Source organism: Acyrthosiphon pisum, chromosome A3 (genome assembly GCF_005508785.2).
Source record: "Acyrthosiphon pisum isolate AL4f chromosome A3, pea_aphid_22Mar2018_4r6ur, whole genome shotgun sequence".
Taxonomy (NCBI): domain Eukaryota; kingdom Metazoa; phylum Arthropoda; class Insecta; order Hemiptera; family Aphididae; genus Acyrthosiphon; species Acyrthosiphon pisum.
In genome coordinates, this window is record NC_042496.1 from 11,822,471 (window position 1) to 11,843,807 (window position 21,337).

The 21,337-nt window shown below is 25.9% G+C and overlaps 2 protein-coding genes across 3 annotated transcripts in view; one reads left to right on the top strand and one right to left on the bottom strand.

Moving 5' to 3' along the window:
* Nucleotides 1-3,994: 3,994 nt before the first annotated feature.
* On the top strand, nucleotides 3,995-8,373 carry LOC100167716 (UPF0602 protein C4orf47 homolog). Its single transcript, XM_008190203.2, has 6 exons — nucleotides 3,995-4,289; nucleotides 4,368-4,521; nucleotides 5,118-5,227; nucleotides 5,315-5,438; nucleotides 6,589-6,787; nucleotides 7,696-8,373. Exons 1-6 carry the CDS (start codon nucleotides 4,166-4,168, stop codon nucleotides 7,945-7,947), a joined length of 963 nt encoding a protein of 320 aa, XP_008188425.1. The 5' UTR covers nucleotides 3,995-4,165; the 3' UTR covers nucleotides 7,948-8,373.
* A 1,740-nt stretch (nucleotides 8,374-10,113) lies between these two features.
* The window catches only part of LOC100160882, a 65,923-nt gene continuing 54,699 nt past the window's right edge, over nucleotides 10,114-21,337 (bottom strand). For both annotated transcript variants that reach the window (XM_029491055.1, XM_016808718.2), the window contains exons 19-25: nucleotides 14,268-14,382; nucleotides 14,030-14,203; nucleotides 13,864-13,937; nucleotides 13,640-13,799; nucleotides 13,391-13,575; nucleotides 12,955-13,255; nucleotides 10,114-10,687 (exon numbers count right to left, since the gene is read on the bottom strand). In XM_029491055.1, the coding sequence (XP_029346915.1) occupies nucleotides 10,485-10,687; nucleotides 12,955-13,255; nucleotides 13,391-13,575; nucleotides 13,640-13,799; nucleotides 13,864-13,937; nucleotides 14,030-14,203; nucleotides 14,268-14,382 (1,212 nt within the window). In that variant the 3' untranslated portion in view covers nucleotides 10,114-10,484. The remainder of the gene's footprint in view (nucleotides 10,688-12,954; nucleotides 13,256-13,390; nucleotides 13,576-13,639; nucleotides 13,800-13,863; nucleotides 13,938-14,029; nucleotides 14,204-14,267; nucleotides 14,383-21,337) is intronic.

A 21,337-nucleotide genomic window follows, 5' to 3' on the forward strand; every position in this document is an offset into this window, starting at 1 on the left:
AAATATATAATACTGAATTCATCTACTCTGTATGTATAAAATATATTCATATTTTTAATAGAAATATTATATTATGGTACCATTTATGTAGGTATGTGCTTTAGGTAGCAGCTTAATTTGATTCCTATAACAATTCCTTACGTATGGCTTGAGGGTTGAGAAATATTAATTGTATCTTATAATTTATTATAAAATAATTCAAAATTCAAAATAAAAATGTATAGGTACTTAAGAAGTATGGTTTTCTTATTTTTGGAAAATTAATAGTATAAATTTCAAATATTTTTTCTAGTAAACTGAAGGCAAGATACTCAAACAAAATTATGAGATTCATAATAAACTGTAATTATTGTGAAATCCGTTATGGATTTGGTAGAAATGTAAATATTTACTACTGATAAATATTTAATAATAATTAATAAGAGTACATAGTAGATACGTATTGGGGTAGTTAGAGAAATTAAAACATACTATAAATAAGGTGATAAGGAGACAGACAATGATTTATAATGAGACACTTAATGTTTAAAAATAAATTAATGCACATGTTCGTTGAATGTACCTACTAAGACAAAAATAAATGTCTTAATTGGTTTTAGAATAACAATTTCAAAAATTAATTAAAATTTGTACTCGAAATTATGTGTAAAAGTAAGCAAATATGATATAAATTATAAAAAAACTAAATAAATTATGTAATTTTATTGCAGGAATATAGACATTTAATAAAACCAAGTCCTCAAAACTTAACGTAAAATATTATACATAAGTGTTAAACTTATGAGTATTATTATTAGACTATAGAAAATAATTTTAAAAACAGTCACAATATGCTTCGTATATGGTTAAATAAAATGTATTATGTTATTTACTGTCTAGGTATCAATTCAACATTTGTTAGAACGATAATCTAAAAATTCAATATGCTTGTATGATGTATATAGAGTTATAAAACGTACTAATTGTACTAATTGGTGATTTTTTGTTTTGAATAATTTTTATTAAATATTAAAACAGTTAGATTAGTAACACGAACGATGGTAACTTCTAGAATTTAAAAATTATATCACAGCTACTAACAGTGACGTATTTATAATTACATCGATTCTCATCCTTTTTAAAGTGATGAACCCCAAATCAGATATTCAATATTTTCGCAACACTCAAACAACTTTCCTTATTTTTATATAATACAAATAAAAATTCAATTAAGGTAATATCACGTGTTGGTGGTACCTACCAGATTCAGAATAAATAACTGTGTAATCCATTAATATACTATATTTCTAATTTCAAAATGTTGTAAGCAAAATATAAAAATGAAACTCATTATAAATTAATAATACAAATATAAACATTTAGTACCTACTTAATGCTACTTACAAATAGGATAAAAATAGAATTTATTATTTTTCATAGAAGATTTTTTTTGATTTGAAAATTATATTGACTTTTCTCCACCTTATGCTTACTGTGTGATTAGAAATATTACAAAGTCACAGAGAACAATAAGTCTATTATACTGTTTTAATTGTTGGAAGATAATAGAAATTATCATCCTCATAAACCAAAATTAATTTAAAAATAAAATTGTTTTATGATACCATGGCAGTAAATATAATGGCTTCCTAACCTAACCACTGATGGTTATATAAAAATTGCTTTCCTTTATATTATTAAAAATTTACGAAGTTGAAATGACCTTTCCAAGCTTTTGCAGCGCATGATGAATATCTTTCTTCTCATTCTTATAGTTTAGGTATATATTATACACATAAATATAAGAGAAATGAAAAATGTTTGTAAACATTTATATTATAACAATATATTATATCTATTGCTGTAGACAAATTATAAAAAAAAATTTCTAAATTAGAAAACCAAATCAGGCGATAATTATAATTACACACAAGATAACTGTTTTTATCGAATGAAGTTAGAGCAAAACGAAAGACGATTTTAATATTTGACTGGTTATAAAAAAAATGTACGGTTAAAGATTTTTTAAATGTATTATATTAGTTAATATAGTAATACAGGAAATAGGTACAAAAACAAAATATTGTAAAAAAGCTAATATATAAAAAGGTGGGTAAGTGGATTTCGCTTTGCTGTACAGTAGGTTACAAGTGGGTCACTGTATAATGGATGGTATTAAATTTGAATTCAATGATATAATATCATTGTATAAGAAAAACGATTCTGAGCGGAGACGGTATGTTAGTCTAGGTATAAGACATAATATTATATTAGGTACCTATAATAAATTCCAAATTAATCATATCATAATATTTATTAGGTACTTATAACGCGTTATACATCAACAAAAAACCGTGGTACTATCATAGATATATAATAGTATACTTTAGAAGTTTCAAGTACCCACGAATAATATTATACAATCACAACAAAATAACTAAAATAGTTATCCTAGGTTTTTAATATGTAATTTCGTCCAAATTTGTACTTAAAATGACTATAAAAATAAACTGCGTAAATGTATTTTTTAGATTTTTTGGTAACAGAATTAATTACTTACGTGGAATCTTGTTTTAAATTTTCAATTCTTAGATACAAAAATTGAACATTTTATAAATTTTTAACTACAAAATAATTTTTCAAATTAAAATTTGATAAATTTTGTCAAAATTTGATCTTTAAATGCTTATAAAAAAAAATTGTGCCTATGTATTTTTAATATTTTTCAACTGATATTGTAACAATATATCAGGAGCTTTGTATTAATTTATACACTTTTTGGGCCCAACAGATAAAACTTTATTGATATTTATAGAAAAAAAAAAACTAAAAAAATTGAAAACTTACAATGTCCGTAAACAGCTCAAAAAGAGTCAAAATATTATTTTCAACATTTTATGGTGTATAGGAAATGCTAATATAAACATTCAGTAAAATTTTCATGTATCTACAGTTATTCGTTTTTTAATTACAACAAAATAAGGAAATCGCTACATAAGAAATCGAGTGAATATCCAATGTTTTAAAAATTTGAATTTCAAACGATCGTAAAAATTTTATTTGACTTTCTTATAGATATTTTTTGTTTGATAAAGGTAGATAATCTTATAAGAAATCTTGTATTAAATTTTCATATCTTAGATTTAAAAAGAAAAATTTTTATGAATTTCTAACTCGTAATAATTTGCTAATTTTCGTGATTTTTCCATATTTTGTCATTTTTTGAACTTTAAATGCTTATAAAAAAAATCTGTGACTAACGATTTTTAATATTTTTCATCTGCCTTTGAAACAATATATTAGGAGCCTTCTATTAAATTTTCAAGCTTTTGTATCCAACAAATAACATTTTATTGATATTTTTAGAAAAAAAACTAAAATAAAAATGGAAAATAAAAATGTCCGTAAAGAGCTCACAATAAATCAAAATATTTTGAAAATGTTATGGTGTATAGAAAATGCTAAGATAAACATTCAGTCAAAATTTCATGTATCTATGGTCATTTTTTTTGAAAACCAAATTCAATTTTGTGAAAAATCGATTTTGCGTAAAAATTCCGTTTTCCCTTAATTTTTCTTTTGTTTTTCCCGGCGCTTTTGAAAACTGCTGGGAAATTTAAATTTTGACCTCCCCAATGCACCAACGATATTCACTTTCTGATCGAACAAGATACTGAATTTGAAAATCGTAGCATTATTTCGACTACTTATCGTGTACACAGACACAAAAAAAATAAATAAAAAAAAACACACACATCATTGTAGAATCAATACATTCATCGTTCCACTCAGAATCTAAAAAGTTTAAAGTTGTCCGAAAATGTATAAAAAAAAATTACAGATGTATTAAGAAGTTAAGAGAATTTTATTTTCATCAAAAGTATACCTTCCCTAGGTAAACCTAGGTACCTACTAAAATACAATTTATTAGATTTAAGCAGTTGTATTTAGCTATTGGCCACTTACAGTTTAATAAATAATATAAATTATATAGGTGACATTAAAAACAATGTTATTTGTTTTATTGTATCACAATTAATGATTTTATTGGAGCATTGTTTATAAATAATAGAGATTACATTTCCACTAATACGAACGAGTAAAACATTTTCTTTCAGGACTTGGAAAATTTGATCAGAGTATTTTTTATAACTTTATCTAAATAATTCAAAGCACCTATACTATAATGACAGCACGTCGAACCTTTGACGACATTGGTAAAAGCCATGGAAAATACGACATGGAGCGTATTGGTTTGTTTTCGGAGATGCCATATATGATTGGTGATAAGTATAATCACCCTAATAAAAGTTTGTACAAGTGTCATTTGTTCAAATGTATGATATTTAAACATTTTAATGTATACAATTATAATTTATAACCTGTAGAAGATACTATACGGGATTTGAAAAAGTCTCAAATGTATCCAAGTACTTTAAAAACTAAAACAGGTCTTCAAGACGCTTATTTTGAACCACAATTTAAAAGGTTATTTGAAAATGAAAAATGGAAACAACCACCAACAGGACTGTTTGATAAGAAGTGATTAGTAATTTACATAATATTTATAATATTTATTTATATATCTTTCTAAAACAAAATTAATTTCATTAAATTTTGAATTTGATTGACTTAATAATATGATAATTTTATAAATGTTGAAATTATTATTGATAAAATAGTACTAAACAATTTTAATGGTCATATAGATTGACACTATTTAATTATATTCTGTATTGACCTTTAAATATCTCATTATCAATTTAAAAAAAAAAATTATTCCGGAAATATTATTCTGTTAAAATATAATATACTTTCGATTTTTTTTATTGGACATTACGAATATCAATTTTAAAATAGCCTCTTTTTCGTGGGTATCAGATTTTAATTTATAAAACTTTTAAAATAAATACTGCCTTAAAATAAAAAAAATTAGCAATCATAATAAATAATAATATTAACTGGTAAAACCATATACCTATTTTGGGTATCTAATGTAAGTAGGTACGTAATTATAATTAATTATCGATATAAAAAAAACTTAACTAAATAATATTTTAAAGTTGTCTTTATTTTTATTTATATCATTAATACAAAAGTATTTCGTGTAATAATGTTTTTTTTTTAAATACTTCAAGTGAAAATAAGAAAAAACAAGTTCGCACGCACCCATTTATACCTACAGGTCCTGCCAAACACCATTCAACAGCTGGTGATCATTTTGGAACATTTGGTCCTAAGCTCCCAGGTTCATATGAATAAATGTAATTTTATTTTTAATAGTTTTAATGTTTACCAAGACTAAAATGTACCAATATTTTATTTATTGATTTAGCAATGTCTAATGTCAAAAAACCATCTAAGAAAGAAAAGCTCCCACCAAACATTTTAACTAAACCAACTAATACAAGAGGACCTGGATATACAGATATTGGTTTCAGTCCGTTCCCTGAATACAAGTAAGTAGATAGTAAATCAAAGATTTTAGATCGCAATAAATGTACATGTATAAATAAGAGGGTAATATTATTACACACACCATCGATATAAATTATGTACAACTATAATAAAATTGGTCTTTCTGAAAAATCATGTTTTTGGAAATAGGTTGATTTGGAAAAGAACCCCTCAATTATTAAATATCAATAAATATTAAGTTAAAATAGTAAAAAGCTGGTTATTGGATGTCGCTCTCCAGTACAGTAGGTTACAAGTGGTACAATTGTATTAAATTTGAATTCAATGATGTAATATAATTTTATACGAAAATCAATTCTGAGTGGAGGCGGTTTGTCACTCTGGACATTTTATATTGTAAAAACCACAAATTCGTCAAAATTTTTTATCTGTTTCTATGGTGATATGTAATTTTTCGGTGGTTTTTCTCATGGCATTAAATAACTATTGAAGAAATCGAAAAATTACCTTTCTAAAGTACCATCTTGATCCAATTTTCTAAAAGATAATATACTATATATTGAAATCGAAGCACTCCTTCTGGTTGAAATTTTGCATACAATATTAAAAAAAAACACCATTGTAAAACCTCTGCTCAGAATCTAAAATATGTTAACTATATAATATTACTAGTTTAAAGAAGTTTAAATCAATACAGTTCAAATTTCAGAAAACATTAAAATACTAGTTTATTACTTTATAATATTCATTGATTAACTCACTATAACAATATAAGACGATTTAATACCTTTCATAAATAAACTAAACATTCAAATACCAATGCAACAAAAAAGTAATACCTATGTGAAATTGGTCTCTTTAAAAATATACGATCAGTCAAAAATCTTAGTTATTTTATCTCATGAGGACAAAATGTTTGTTAACCCCTTTTATAAATAAATAATTTATTTTTGTTTAATAATTATGAACATATTATTATAATCCATATATATGAATATGAATATAGACTTTACTATGATTTATTATATTGTTAATATTTAATGATTTGTACACTAATAATTATATAGCTAGTATAATATCTAATAAATTAACTCTATTTTTTACTTTTTTACGTGATTTTAAATAATTTAGATCTGTGTCCATTTACCTTGAATGTAATAAAATTAAAAATTAAAAAATATTTATTTGTAGGTCAAGTCCATATAATGACGTGAAAAAACATAATATAAAAGATAAATTAAACAAGACTTCACCATTTTTAACTGGTGGTTCATATGAGTTCTTTGAAAAAAATCCTTATTTTAGTAATGATCAAAAGTCGACGTACAACCAGATCTCAAAACCCAAATTTAAAGGAACACCATTTTTGCCATCTTCAAAAATAAATAATGTAAGTAGTATTTCACGCACATATATTATCATGCTTATTTAATATTTATTTTGCATTTTTGTAAATGTTTTAAACTTGGTAAATATTATTTCTAGTAAGTACCCACAATGTAATAACTAACTAATACGCATATACTTATCGCCATATTTTATTCGTTGTACTTGTACCTTTATAATACCTATTGGGTTGTTTGTGAAGCGAGAGACAAACTGGTTCTATAAAAATCTATCTTACATTCACTTTTATTACTATTTTCTATTACAATATTATATACGTGTTGACTTTTTTTTTTAGGATAAAATAAGTGCTAAAAATTCTAAAGTTTCCTTATAAATATAAAATCATGAAATATTTCAAATTAATTAGGTTTCCTAAACTTCGACTGAGGGTTTTTTTCTAGTACTAAAATAAACTATTATAGGTTTTTTTAAAAAAAAAAACCGTAATTAGTTTTAAATATTGTTTTCTTTAAGAACTAAAAGTAAAAATTTCCCGATTGATTACTAGTAGAATAACGAACAATTTTAGAGCAGTGTTTAGAAATTCCTACCACCAAAGACTCTACACTGTTGTGTCGCTTTTTGGTCTCCATTACTAAATGTTTAGCTCGGTATTAAATCCCTTTAATCTTTTATTCAGAATATAATAATTATTACATTATAAAATACAAATAGGTAGTTATATTGTTATTTATATAGTAAGCATGTATGAATAATTATCACATTATACAGTGTTTAAATTACTAGCAAAAACATACTCATATGATGTGTTTTTTTTAATAATAATAAGTAAATAATCATGATGTTATTTATTGGCTTTTTATTTATAAGATTACGATTTTAATAATAATTGTTATATATTTTTAATTTTTTTAAATAATTAAGTGAGAGGGAATTATTTTTTTTCAGATTGGTAATGGTTTTGAAAAATGGCCCAGTCATTCAGATGACCGCTACATTGATCCATATAGAATTGGATATAAGAATAAAAAAGACAAAAAAGATGATAAATCAATTATTACATTCTATCCACAAACTAGAAACAAATCGTTATATACTACATCAACGATTCAGCGGAAATTAAAAATTACAATGAACAATAACAACTGGCGTACATTTGATACCATTACATACCCCACAGAAACAATTGGAAAACCATGAGCTATTTATGAACAATAAAATAATTAATTTTAATTTTATGGTATTTTAAGGTAACCTTTTGATAGGTAAATGTTCAACTGATAAATTGAAAAATGTATAATCAAAAAATATTATCCATGCAATAGTAAATGAGTTGCGCGATCTAGTGAAGTAATAATAATAAGATTGCTTTATTTTAAAACTCCACTAGATTTCTCTCTTTGCCAAATTTTATAAATTAAAACTTTATTGTTATAAACGCATATGGAAAGTATAAAAATGTTTAGACAATATTTTTTTATTGAGTGTTATTTATTAATGTTTGAATGATTTTTAAAACCAAATAAATAATTGTTGTGCCTATACCTTGCTAAAATGAGTCCAATCAACTCGATGTCACTGAAAATATTGAATAAATAGACTAATAAAATCTTACTTTTTGGCTAACCTGGTGTATCATTCAATATTTTACTCGAAGCTCATATTATAAATAAATGTATTTAAAATAATTGTGAAGTTCCTACACGGATCTATATTATATGTTTAAAATTATATATGCAAGTTCCTACATTATGAGAAAAATGAGATGTGACGTAATAAGTTTCTACTCAGTGACAAATTTTAGTTTTATTTCAAAATCCATAAAACATAGCAATATTTTAGTTTTAACGACTTAACTACGACTTTTAACGATAAAGCTGACATCTAAATTGTATGAGTCTATAAATTCTAACCTGCTGCAGGTATAGTATGTTATAATTATTTAAGGTGATTTCATTATTGATAAAATAGTAACATTCACAGACATCTCAAGAAAACTTTAAGTGTTTTTTTTCTAATTTATTATTTACTATTTTTGTCTGTGAATAAAAAATCGGATGAATATAGCAGAACGACTTTCTCCGTTTTAGATTATTTGCAGAGCGATGAATGAATATATTGGACATCGGTTCTACAGTGATGTGTATTTTGTTGTTTTTTTTTTTAAGACACTTTTGACAGTGGAAAAATGGTTCAAACTATGAGGGTGGTTTCTGTTGACAAATTTGATATAGTTGGCACTTTTAAGGGTTCAATAGAAAAATTCACCGAACCTATTTTTCAAAATGTTATCACAAATTAACTTAATCAAAATTACGGAAAAATGGAAATATTTATGCAACACAAATCTTTGACAAAATCTATAGTAATTTATTATGAATACGAATAACCGTAGATACTTTAAATTTACTTAAACATTTAAATTTACTGAACATGGTATAATTTTAAAAATATTTTAGATTAAATAGGTTAGGTATTCATTTAAAATTTTATATTTTGAGCGGCGGGTGACGAATGTAGATATTGATTTTACAATGATGCGTATTTTTAATTTTATGTTTGAGTCTGAAAACATTTTTATAATAAAAAAAATCCTTTGATCTTTAACATTGAGGGTAGTTTCTGATAGGAAAAATTTGTTTTTGACAACAATTAGTTCAATAAATAGTATTAATATCATTTACTACTATTTACTAATAGAGCAATACATTACGAATATACAATAAAATATTCTTAGAAATATAGGCTGACAGATAGTTTTCACTTAAAATAGTTTTACGTATACAATGATTTATCATTAAACATATCCATCGATTGTTGTTTATTATTTCCGATTTTGATTATACCTTTGTTATTTACTTATTTATATTTCTGTACTATAGAAGTTGAAAAACGCAAGTCATAAAAAGTAAATTTTACAGGAGAGACAATACAAAAATATTTGTTGCAATGGACTTCAAGTTGTATACTTCAAAAATATTATTTTGTATTACTTTTATAATGTAAATGCTGGACATACGTTTCTATACTCCTATCATAGTTATCTTGTTCTTAGGTTATTATACTTCTTGCTATTTATGCATTTACTGTATATAGGACTTACATTTTAATACCTTTGAAAGTATCACAAAAAGCATATTCTGATTATATAACTAACTCCAAGTTTCAAAAAAAAATGGACTTGCAATAGTTGACTTCTGTGGTACCGATTTAAATATGGACACTATACCAAACGGAAAACACGCATTCTTAGGTATTATTATCTTTATTAGTAGGTATTACGTACCACGTAGGTTAACGTATAAGTAGCCATACTAATTACACGTAGGTATACAACATGAATAAATTGTAAAAAAACGCATAATATATTATAAGTAGTTGTTTTTTTTTTATTTTTTATTTTTGATAAAATGACTTTTATTTCGATTTGAAATAAACAAATAATGAACACTGTCGAACAGTAAAAAATAAATAAATAAATAAATAATTATTACAATTATTACCTATAATAATATATAACACAACTTGAAAGCATTTTAAAATCATGGTAGTTAATGTATGTAAAAAAAAAAATCGAACATTTTACGATTTACCAACGATGTTTGAAACCTGTCAATTCATTAAATCAGCAACCAGGTAAAGTAATTTAAATCACGCTTATATGATATATTATTATCATCATCTCACGTTAAACGGTCCATTTTAATTGATATTGATAATATACATTCAAATGGGCATCAGAAGTCGGTAAAGCTTTTTCTGCGATTATCTTCACGATTTGGTTGGTTATTGAATGTCACTGGTCTATAAAATATTGTTTCACCTTTTTTCCATCCTCTGGGCGCGGTATTATAGTTGCTCAATGATAAATAGTCTTTGTATGATGGTAACTGAACATTTGTTGACTGATTACAATTTGACGGAACCACATATGCAGGATCTGTTGTAAAATAAATACAAACATTATAATAGTAATTATAGTAATAATCACTTCAAAATTTAACTGTTAAACAAATACAATTTAAGTAATAAATGCCACAAAGGTATATCCAAAACAAAAAAAAAAATTTAACCATTCAACTTTAAAAATTTTCCCCAAGGGCGTATTCCACTCTCCAGTCCTTCTACTTGCTATTGTATTTATTGTATCTAATTTCATAAGATAATTTGTATAACAGAAAGACAGATTATAAATAAACTTTCTTTTACAATAAAATAAAAATAACTTCCAAATAGAAATAACATTATTATTACTTTTATAACAAAATATGTCAATAAAATTTATTTTAATTCTAAGTAAAATTTAAATAAATTTCTCATCCGGAATTCATCGTTTTAGTATTATGCTTAATTTGTATGCCTAAGTAATGTCTAATAAATTATTAGATTCAAAACGCATAATTGACTTGTTCCACAATATTCCAATAATAAAACTATATTTTTTAACTATGCACCAAGTACCAATTACATAGGTAGAACTATTTTTAGTTTATCTAATTATGCCATTAGATGAAATTATATATTTTACAAATACTCGCTCATTTTTAAGTACCTATTTAATTAAACAAATGTTCTACTCAGTTTTGTTTTTGTATTTTGAAATTTTCTATGGCCATAATTCATAATTAATGATTACCTACTCAAATTAAAATTGAACTCATGTACCTACTCATCGTGACATTATTGCTATGCATTCGAGGATTTTATCTAAATCTGAGCCATTCTTATAGTTTTAGAAAACTAATTAACATTTGAAAGATTATATCAAACGATGGTTTCTGTAAGAGGAAAACATGCATACGTTGGAAAGGACATTTCATTACACATATAAATGATGAACTCCAAGAACGTGCAAAAATCAAACGGTCGGATATTTATCTTGCCTGCTGTTTTGCGTGGTGTATTATAATTAGTATTATTGTACTCTTGATGACGTTCATCTCGTGAGCTCTGTTTCTGAGCAAACAACATACTAGATTCTAGGCTGTCCGGAGTGGCTAATTGCCTAATGGTCTGAAATTTCATATCGCCCCTCATGTCAAATGATAATGAAACGTCATCAGTATACTCAGATTTATCGCCATATTCAGACCTATCAGTGATCCCTGATTTATCTGCACATTCAGATCTATCACCGTACTCAGACTTATCGTTGATTTGAGGTTGATCGGCATAATCAGATTTATTGCCATGTTCAGACTTATCATTTTTTCCAGTTTGATCAGCGAAACCTGATATACTGTCGTATTTAGACGTAACACTCACTCCAGATGTATCTACATAATATTCAGACTTGACATAGTGTTCGGGATTAACTTCATCAGCACAGCCGTGTTGTTCATTGGTTCCATACACAAAACTTCTCGTTTCGACAGCTGTATTAGCTGTGTAAAACCCATTTTCTTCACCAACGTTGGCCGATTCATACTCATTCGCTAAATTACCATCAACTGACACCGGTTTTGGATCATCGTGCAAATGTTTTATTTCTTCGCTCAATGGTATTCTTTCTTCAAGCTGTAAATAGCGCATTACAGGTCTATTGTTATGCTCAAATGTGTCTATCAGTGTTTTAACAGGTAGAGATCTTTCTTGTATAACAGTTTTTGGCGTTATTTCCTGTTTAGTTCCTACGAAGCTACTCGGTGATTTAAGTGAACATCTACTTTCAGCGCGGTTTGGTTCAGTGTAAGTGTTTATATTAGGCATATATTCTTCAAACGTCTTATGTGATTTGGGAACAAACACGTCATAATTATTACATTTCGACTTTTCGTTTTCTTTTATCTGTAGTTCGATTTTTGGTTTTTCATTTTCATATTGCATAAGAACTTCTTTTTCATTCGTTTTTTCTTCAGAAACACTTTCTGACTTATGAGTGCCACTCATTTGATCTAAGCCTGGAGTTGATCTTGGTGTAAATTCAACTTTGTGAAATTTCGGTTCATCATAGTAACCATGATGAGTTGCTGGGGGTTTTGGTACTGGAGTCAAAGTAAGTGAATTATCTTTATTGATTGTAAAAGTTGTAAAAGATAAATTTTCAGATACTTTAGGAGTAAGGCCAGTTGAGCAGATTGATGCCTTATTCAATAAACTAACTGGAGAATTTGGGGTACCACGAAAAATCTGATCCAGTTTAACTGAGCCTACAAGCAGCAAAATATTAACTTATACAATTAACGATTATGAACATTATTTACATACCATAAGTCGGTGGCTGTTGTCTGTTACATTGCGTATTCCAACCTCTAGGTATTTTAGGCATATATATATCTTGGCAACTTTTTGGTGTTGCGGTTCTTGTAGGAGTTGAACAAACAGTTGCTCTTGATGTTCTGCCACCATCTTTAAGTGCTTCTATAGCACCCGAAGTTGGAGCAACAATATAACCTCTTGGTGGAAAAACTGGAGCCATTTCTTGAAAGGCTGACTCAACAGATCCCGTTTCCAAAGCTGCCTCCCATGGAGATTTAATCAATCTCAAACGAGGTTGAGTGAACCTTTGCTGAAAACATATAAATCGAGCTATTATTATAAATCTATTATATATTTTACGATAACACAATTTAATGTATATATTATATTATGATATTTAAATAACATGTATCAGAATTCACATAATGTAATTAATAATACATACTTGAATTTCATTCATTTTTTGTATATTTTCCGCTCTCATGGTACCTTGTTGTTGATTTGGGATATTATTACTACCATGTTTTATATTCGCTGGTTCAGAAAGACTAGGTGAAATAGATTTAACGTTATGTTCGTCAACAATCCAATTTTCAGACCTTTTACGCCTCTTGGCAAATAATGCAGCCCCTTAAAAAAGGAAGAATTAACAAAATTAATACACAAAATACGCCACAGTTAAAATAAATACAACCTTTTCCTTTCGTGGCATTTAAGTCTCTAACTAAGTCAAAGCACACTTCTGGACTCAGACAAGGTTCAACATTTTCTCCAAGTTTGCGTAAAGTTTGCAAATCCTGTATTTGGCCCCGTGGATCCATAACTAACTTCAGAATTTGTTTTGATTCTGAGTTCTAAAAATAAATGTATAAGTATTGTTTGTTGTTTTAATTAATGCAGTAAAATATCATAGATTACTTTTTCGGTAGATTCATAGTTTTGTTGATGGAGCCCAAGTGGAAAATTGGATGGTATAGGACCTTTACCTTCTCCTTTTTATTATCATGCGGTGCAAATAAAGAGTTATTTTACCATAAAAATATTTTAAAAAATACTGTTAAAAATATTATGTATATTTTATCACCTTCATGAACCCATTTAACAGATCTCTTTTTGCGGTTGACGTACATGGATTGTCCTTTACTTTGTTGATTACTTATATCACTTAATGAGCTGGATATACGGCGAGCCAACTCAAATTGCTGTTCCACTGTTGGGTGATCTGGACCATAAAAACTACTACTGGCATACATTTTCCCTGAGATCAAACATTTGAAACGGTAAGCAAAATGTGATTAAAATAATTTAACAGAATAAATTACTGTTCTTAGACGGAGACACTTCCCCTGAATCTGTTGCTGGCTTAAAAATTTTATCCAAATCAACTTGCTTGTGGCTCAACCCGTCATCAGCATTGATTGTTATGCCATTAGACTCCTAAAAAAATAAAAATAATGATGTTTAAATTACTTTATAAATAGTTATAATACATTTGAACATTATTTGGGCTTATAAACAAATTATGCATGTACAATGAAAATAGTATAAAATAAAATTGTTAATTTTTTTTTCAGTATTTTGTCGATATATCATTTTTATATTTTATATTTTACCGACAAAAATATTTGAAAAATGTATTGTGTCCTTGTGTGACATGGTGTTAATAATAAAAGTTGTACCTATGATTAAAAAAAAATAGAAAATCATATACTAAGTAGGTAATTGAGTAAAAAAATTTAAAAATTTATAAATTTAAATTTTGTTTTATTATTACCAGCGGGTCGTGGCTAGGTTCATGCAACAGATCACTAACGATAAAATTTGATGAAAAATAAATCAACTGTGTGACGACAATGGCAAAGTTCCAAGAACATGATTATATATAGCACTTTAAAATGCATTATTGGGGCATACTAGTCGGCCAAATTGGACAAGGAGCAACTACTAATAAATGACAGTTGTCGGATTGAACTATTATAAAAGTATAAACTATTAAGTTAAATAGAGGAGATTTAAAAAGAAATGAGAAAAAGTGTATATACATTATGTATTATGATAACAACTTTTGAACATTTTTAAAATCTATTTAATTATGTTGATAGGTATACTCTCAAATATATTATTTGAAACCGATTCATGTGACCAAACAGATTTAGCCTTTCTTGGCAATAACCCATGACCCATTAGCCCAAACTTAAGTGCCGGACCAGTAAAAAGAATAAATAAACACATGTTGCATTCTTCATATCCAATGATGATTAATTAATCGTAAATTTTAAAGTTCTGATACACCTGACTGTGACTCTATTCTAAATTTAAGGTAGGTCGTAGATACTATTGCAGTAGTAGGTATACTATGCATTATATAATTATCATAATAAAATGCGATAAAAAATAACATGTTCTGACATTTTATGGTATTTTATATACATTTTTAATAATAGAATATGAAAGACAAATATTCACAATGTAAACACAGATATAAAAAACAATTGTTAGTTTATAATTTTAAAATAAAATCAATAAATGTTATCCAAGTTGTAAAATAACATTCAATTTTATAGACTATATTATTATTATAATAATACATAAATATTCACAATTATTATACTTAATTTAAAAACAAATAATTATTACGACATAGGTTTACATAAATGTGAAATATTAATAAAATATCAAAATATTTAAATACTAATTTTCTTGATATATTTTAAGCTATTAGGGTTATCTTATATTTATACAAATATTTGTTTTTTCGTCACGTGTCTGCAATCTACAAAATTAGGTTGTATTTTAACGAGATAGTCAATAGTTAGTTTAATCGTCTTTTATGTAAATTTGAAGGAATATCAAATTTAAATCAACTAATTCAGTACCTAACTAATAAGTTAGTGAAATATTAATGTACCTACCTAGTGCTTTTAGTATAGTAGAACTAATCTCGTAAGAAACTAAATATTTTTCGAAAAATACGATTTCAAATAATTCAATAACCCGTAAAACTTGTTTTGACATAGTAGCATAATGATATATCAACATTCTTCTATAATCATAACACTAATGTTTTGAAGTAAAAAAATTCTCTAATTAGTTTTAATTATAATATAATATATTTACTAGACTACCATTTTAATGATAAATATTTGGTACCTAATCTTATAATAGGTTTTCATATCTCCTAGTAAGTAATCATAATATTTAATAAAAAGTGTATTTGGCAAAGTTACATCATTAAAGTTTAGAATAGTACATTATGTTGAAATCTTTACAAAAACTTACATTCCATGTCTCTTATTCTTAAAGTTATTATTACAAATTCATAACGATTTCACCATAATTGTTTTTTTTTTTTAATTCTATATGATTTTACTTCTTTAATTCTTTTTAATTTTCTTCCTAGCTACCATATAGGTAGTTTTAACATTTGATAAATTCAATGGATTATTACGTTTTTTTTTTTTTTTTATTAATATTATTATTTAAAAAAACGTAATATTTTCATTTTATATTATAAGAATATCTTAAAATTATAATGATTATCATGAATCGAGTACTATTTATTTACAAAACAAAACGTTTTTATAACATTCATGGGATATTATGAATTAATTACCCACATCATAATATAAGCAAAATATTATAAATACAAAAATAGTTTAGATTCGTTTGCATCTGGTAAACTATTTAATGTTCACTCATAAACATTTTTATAGTGTAAATATTATTGATTTAGATATTACTTTTCTAGGTACAAACAATTTTTACTATACTTTGATGTAACACGGAAAGCAGACAGAACTACACAAGATGGTCTATAAAATGTGTTATTTTCAAATCGTGTGTATGATAATATGATTATTTTTAATAATTTGAAATAATGATTTTATCCATCGGGGAAATAAAAAACAACTGAATTGAATCATACTTGTTGTAAAATTAACACTCTACAATGAATAATAAACTAATTACCTGTTCTCGGTTAATTTAATGATTACCTAATTTCCTGACACAAAAACTTCAAATGACAAAATAAGAAATACGAGCTAAGAATTTCTAACTCGCGGATACTTGAAAGCCTAAGTAGAACCTCCGACATGTCCAACCTGCGTAACTTAACTCACAGTGAATCATAAAATATTAACTGAGTGTCACTGAATTGTGACACAAATAAAATATAAAAATATATCCAACCAACTGAGTGACATTCTGGGACCACAAATCTAAGTGACAAACAAATTATTACAGTTCAAAAAAAATATATATATTTACAAATAACAGAAAAATGTAAATAATTTGGACATTTGTCATGTACTTAGCTAATAATAACCATTGTTGTTGGAGCGTATTGATCAAAAAAAAAAAAGGCAAAATGAGTATTTATTATAATGATATATATATATATATATATATATATTATATATATATACATTGCATATACCGTGTGTCCGTGAAAACAACATACACTGCATAATTAAATTACCCATCTATGTTACCTTTACATATTTTTGAATTCTGTCTGTGGGTCATGAAACTAGACTATTGGATCATAAATCTCCCAAAGTCCAAATTCTAAAATATGTAAAGGGTACTGAGTAATGTAAGTAACTGAGTTATAGAATGTACCTACCCAGTTTTCATGGGCATACGGTATATTTAATTAATATTAAAATATAATGACATTTAATACTTGTTGAATCATAGAAAATAAAAAGAGTATAATAATTTAAGTTTTATTGAATTTTTATAATATATTATATTATATTTTGTAAATGTTACTTTTAGCTGTTTATTTATTTTTACGTACCTATTATAATATGTTTATTTTTAATTATTTATTTATATAATCTGAAAATGTCCCAAGATGACTGACCGAAACTGGCATTTGATTAAATTTATAACAGTTTTGGCATTTTTTAATTTGTATTTAAATTATTTATAGACATTTTATTTTCTAACAAATATTATTAGAATATTAATAATTTATTTTTATTAGTTAATAATATCAATAAAATAATCTTACTAATTATTATAAAAATTCTAATCAATGACATCCAGGAATACTCAAGTCTAAAATAGTATTAATTTGTTGATTTTTTTCAGTTAAAACAAATTAATTAAAACGTATTAGTGTATTACATAAGTTATTTGGATATCATAATATTTGTTTTAGAATTTTTATTAATGTTTTAGATGAAATAATGATATTCATTTTTTCGAAAATGTCATTTCACGACTTCATAAGTTATCTAACCTTATTCACTAAACGTAGTTTTGTGCACTTATAAAAATTAATGAAAGCGGATATTGGTGTATTGAATTTAATTTAGAGTATTACCATGCTCTTGAAAATGGTTGTCTAAAAGTACCCATACATTATGTGGTATAATACATTATATACGTAATATTCTAATAGGAGGTACTTACTAAGGGTTAATAATAAATAATTATTATATGCAATTTATAATGACTTTTCCATTTCAAATCAAGAACAATATTTTAGCATTTGGAATTCCCAAATAAATATTTACCGTAACATAATTTCAATATAATCTCGAAAAATAATTTGAACAAATACTTATTTATTGTAACTTGTAAATTATGTTGGCAATGATAGACATTCTCAGACCATCGACTTGTTTTAATTCCTGAGGGAGACCATTTGAATTGGCGGCTCAAAGTTGTGGTTATAATTAAGTTTTCAGGGATTGTACGTTGTAGAAATTAATTTAACATTAGTTATCAACTTAATTTATCAAAAATGTGATCTGTCAAACAAACCCTAAAAATAAAAGTAGAACTTAATCTATATTTATTAAAAAAAAATTGTATTATATTATATTATAGAGATGAAGACGTTACTACGTTAGGAGACAAGTTAAAACAATAATTCATTTTTCTCACTTAGTGAATTAGATATAATAATATTAGAACTATTTAGTCAACATAAATTACAATTTGAGTACATTTACTGTTTTATACTTTATATATTTTTATCGTATTTAAGATGTGTTAGAGAACCACAAATATATCGGTACCTACCTATATAATATAAATTATAAAATAATATATTAATGAAGTATATCAAAGTTTATTTACCATAATTTATTTATAGTTGTTTATTAATAAAATATTTTGATAGAAGAGATACAATTTCGAATTGTTTAGTTTTCCAATTATAGATCTGTTTTCAAGAAAAATTATAAATTTAAATGAATTTTTCTAAAACCATATGAAAATAAACAAACTAGATACAGTATGAAAATGAAAAGCGCTTTTCGACTTTCATTGGGGTTAATGTCAACACGTCTGAGACTCTTGGCTGCTAACTGACATTACTATCTGGTTTGTACCTGCATGTGTTTGACAACAGGTCCAACGTCCGTGACAACAATCTTCGGTAATTTTTTTCTATCTAAACTTCCGTACCAACCGGCGTTAACCGATTTCCAGGACTTCATATTGTGGATAATATTCGCACACGACTCGCCGAAACCAACTGGATTGCCTAAAAGGGTGTACAATAGTTTCGAATTGCCATTGCCCCCTCCAGCGCTGTTATCGTTTTGAATTTAGACTGGCACAATTTTTTTTCTTCACATTAACACATTCAACTGTAGTGATACAGTGTTATTAAACAAGTCAGCCTGTCGGACACAACCGATAGCAGTATGAAAACAGCTACCGGGCATTGGTCCAGTTTGTGTGGGTGGTAAGCTGGCTAGCTATCTGGCTTGAATACAACTTCAAAAAGAAAACAAGGGTCATTTAAACTGCTAATTTCGCGATAACTTACACGCGACTCAACTATAATGATGGTAAGGTAAACGCTATTGTATACACTATAATATATATAAATATAATAATTGATGAATACGATAAGATGGATAAGCATCGATTGCATTTGTTAAATTAAAAATATACATTTTTAATAATAAGGTACCAAGATTCTAAATAGATTTTAAAATCCAGGATGGTATATGTCATGCATAAATAATAAGTTATAAAATAAATTATACATTTGACACGACCCCAAAAGCTATATAAAATTTATGTTCAGAATACATTTTTACATTTTTATTTGAATTATTGCATAATTACAATGTATTCATATAAATATGGAATTTTTTTTTTTAATATTCAAATAACGGTATGTATAAGGAAATATAATATTATATTAAAAATGTAATACTAACTAAATGTAAGATTCAATTATTACAAAGCATAATAATATTATAAATAAATTATAATAAGGTACTTCACAATGATTAATGTTAGGGGTCCTCAGCCACTCCATAATGTACAACCTCATTTTAGGGTTTAAGTGTATAAAGAATCTAACAGTAATAACACTCCAAAAATGTATGATTGGTTAAACTGTGTCTATAGTTTATATCATACAAAAGAATATTATTTTTAATTGTTCTGTAATTTCCTTAAGTGCGCGGAAAAATCATAAACAAATATTTAGAACTGATATTCAAACGCGATGGTTTATCTTTTACTTAACATTTTTAATAATAATAGCTTGTCTGTGCTACTGCTTTCAAAGTCAAATCTCTGTATCTTGCCAGGCTCATTAGTCACGAACATTATATAAAGCTAAACTTTTATACTATTTAATATAATTTTATGGATAGTCAGATGAATAAAAAAAAAATAATCTTGGAGAACGAGGGTCAGAACATTTTGATACAAATATAATACATTATAAGTATGAGTAGGAAAGAAGTTTATTATTAAAAAGTAATTAACTTATTTTTCGTAACATTAAGACGTATGTTCTAACTACAATACACAACTTTGTATGATTATAAAAATACCAAACTATAATTATTTTTTCAATGATAACAATTTAGTTTATGATTTAAAATTTTATGCAACGATGATTTTAAAATACACACATGTAAAATCATAATTATAATCAGAAATTATTATGATAAAGATTTAAATCAAATAAACTATATGATTATGAATTTTCAATAATCGAATTAAATATTATTGTAATAAAAGCATTTATAACTTCAAAGACCGTTCTACTTGAAAATGAATTGATTTAATAAACAAATTCTGACTACTATTTTTATAAAATAATATCTCCTAATCAACATTTTAACATTTTTTTTTTATAATACTTGAAGCTTTTTAAATATGAATAACATGTCAACTACAATTGTATGAATTGGCAGTCCAAGATTGAATATTATTTTTAAAAAAAAGTTAATTTGGCTCATGTACTTATACTTTTATATGTTAATCAAAAATCTTAAAAACATGAAATATGTGTTTATAAGAACAGTTAACCAAGTTTTCTGTATTCTTTTTAGGTTTAAATTTGTTAATTATTATGAGCTAAACATAATTCACTGAACATTTAGATTTGGATTCTCGATAG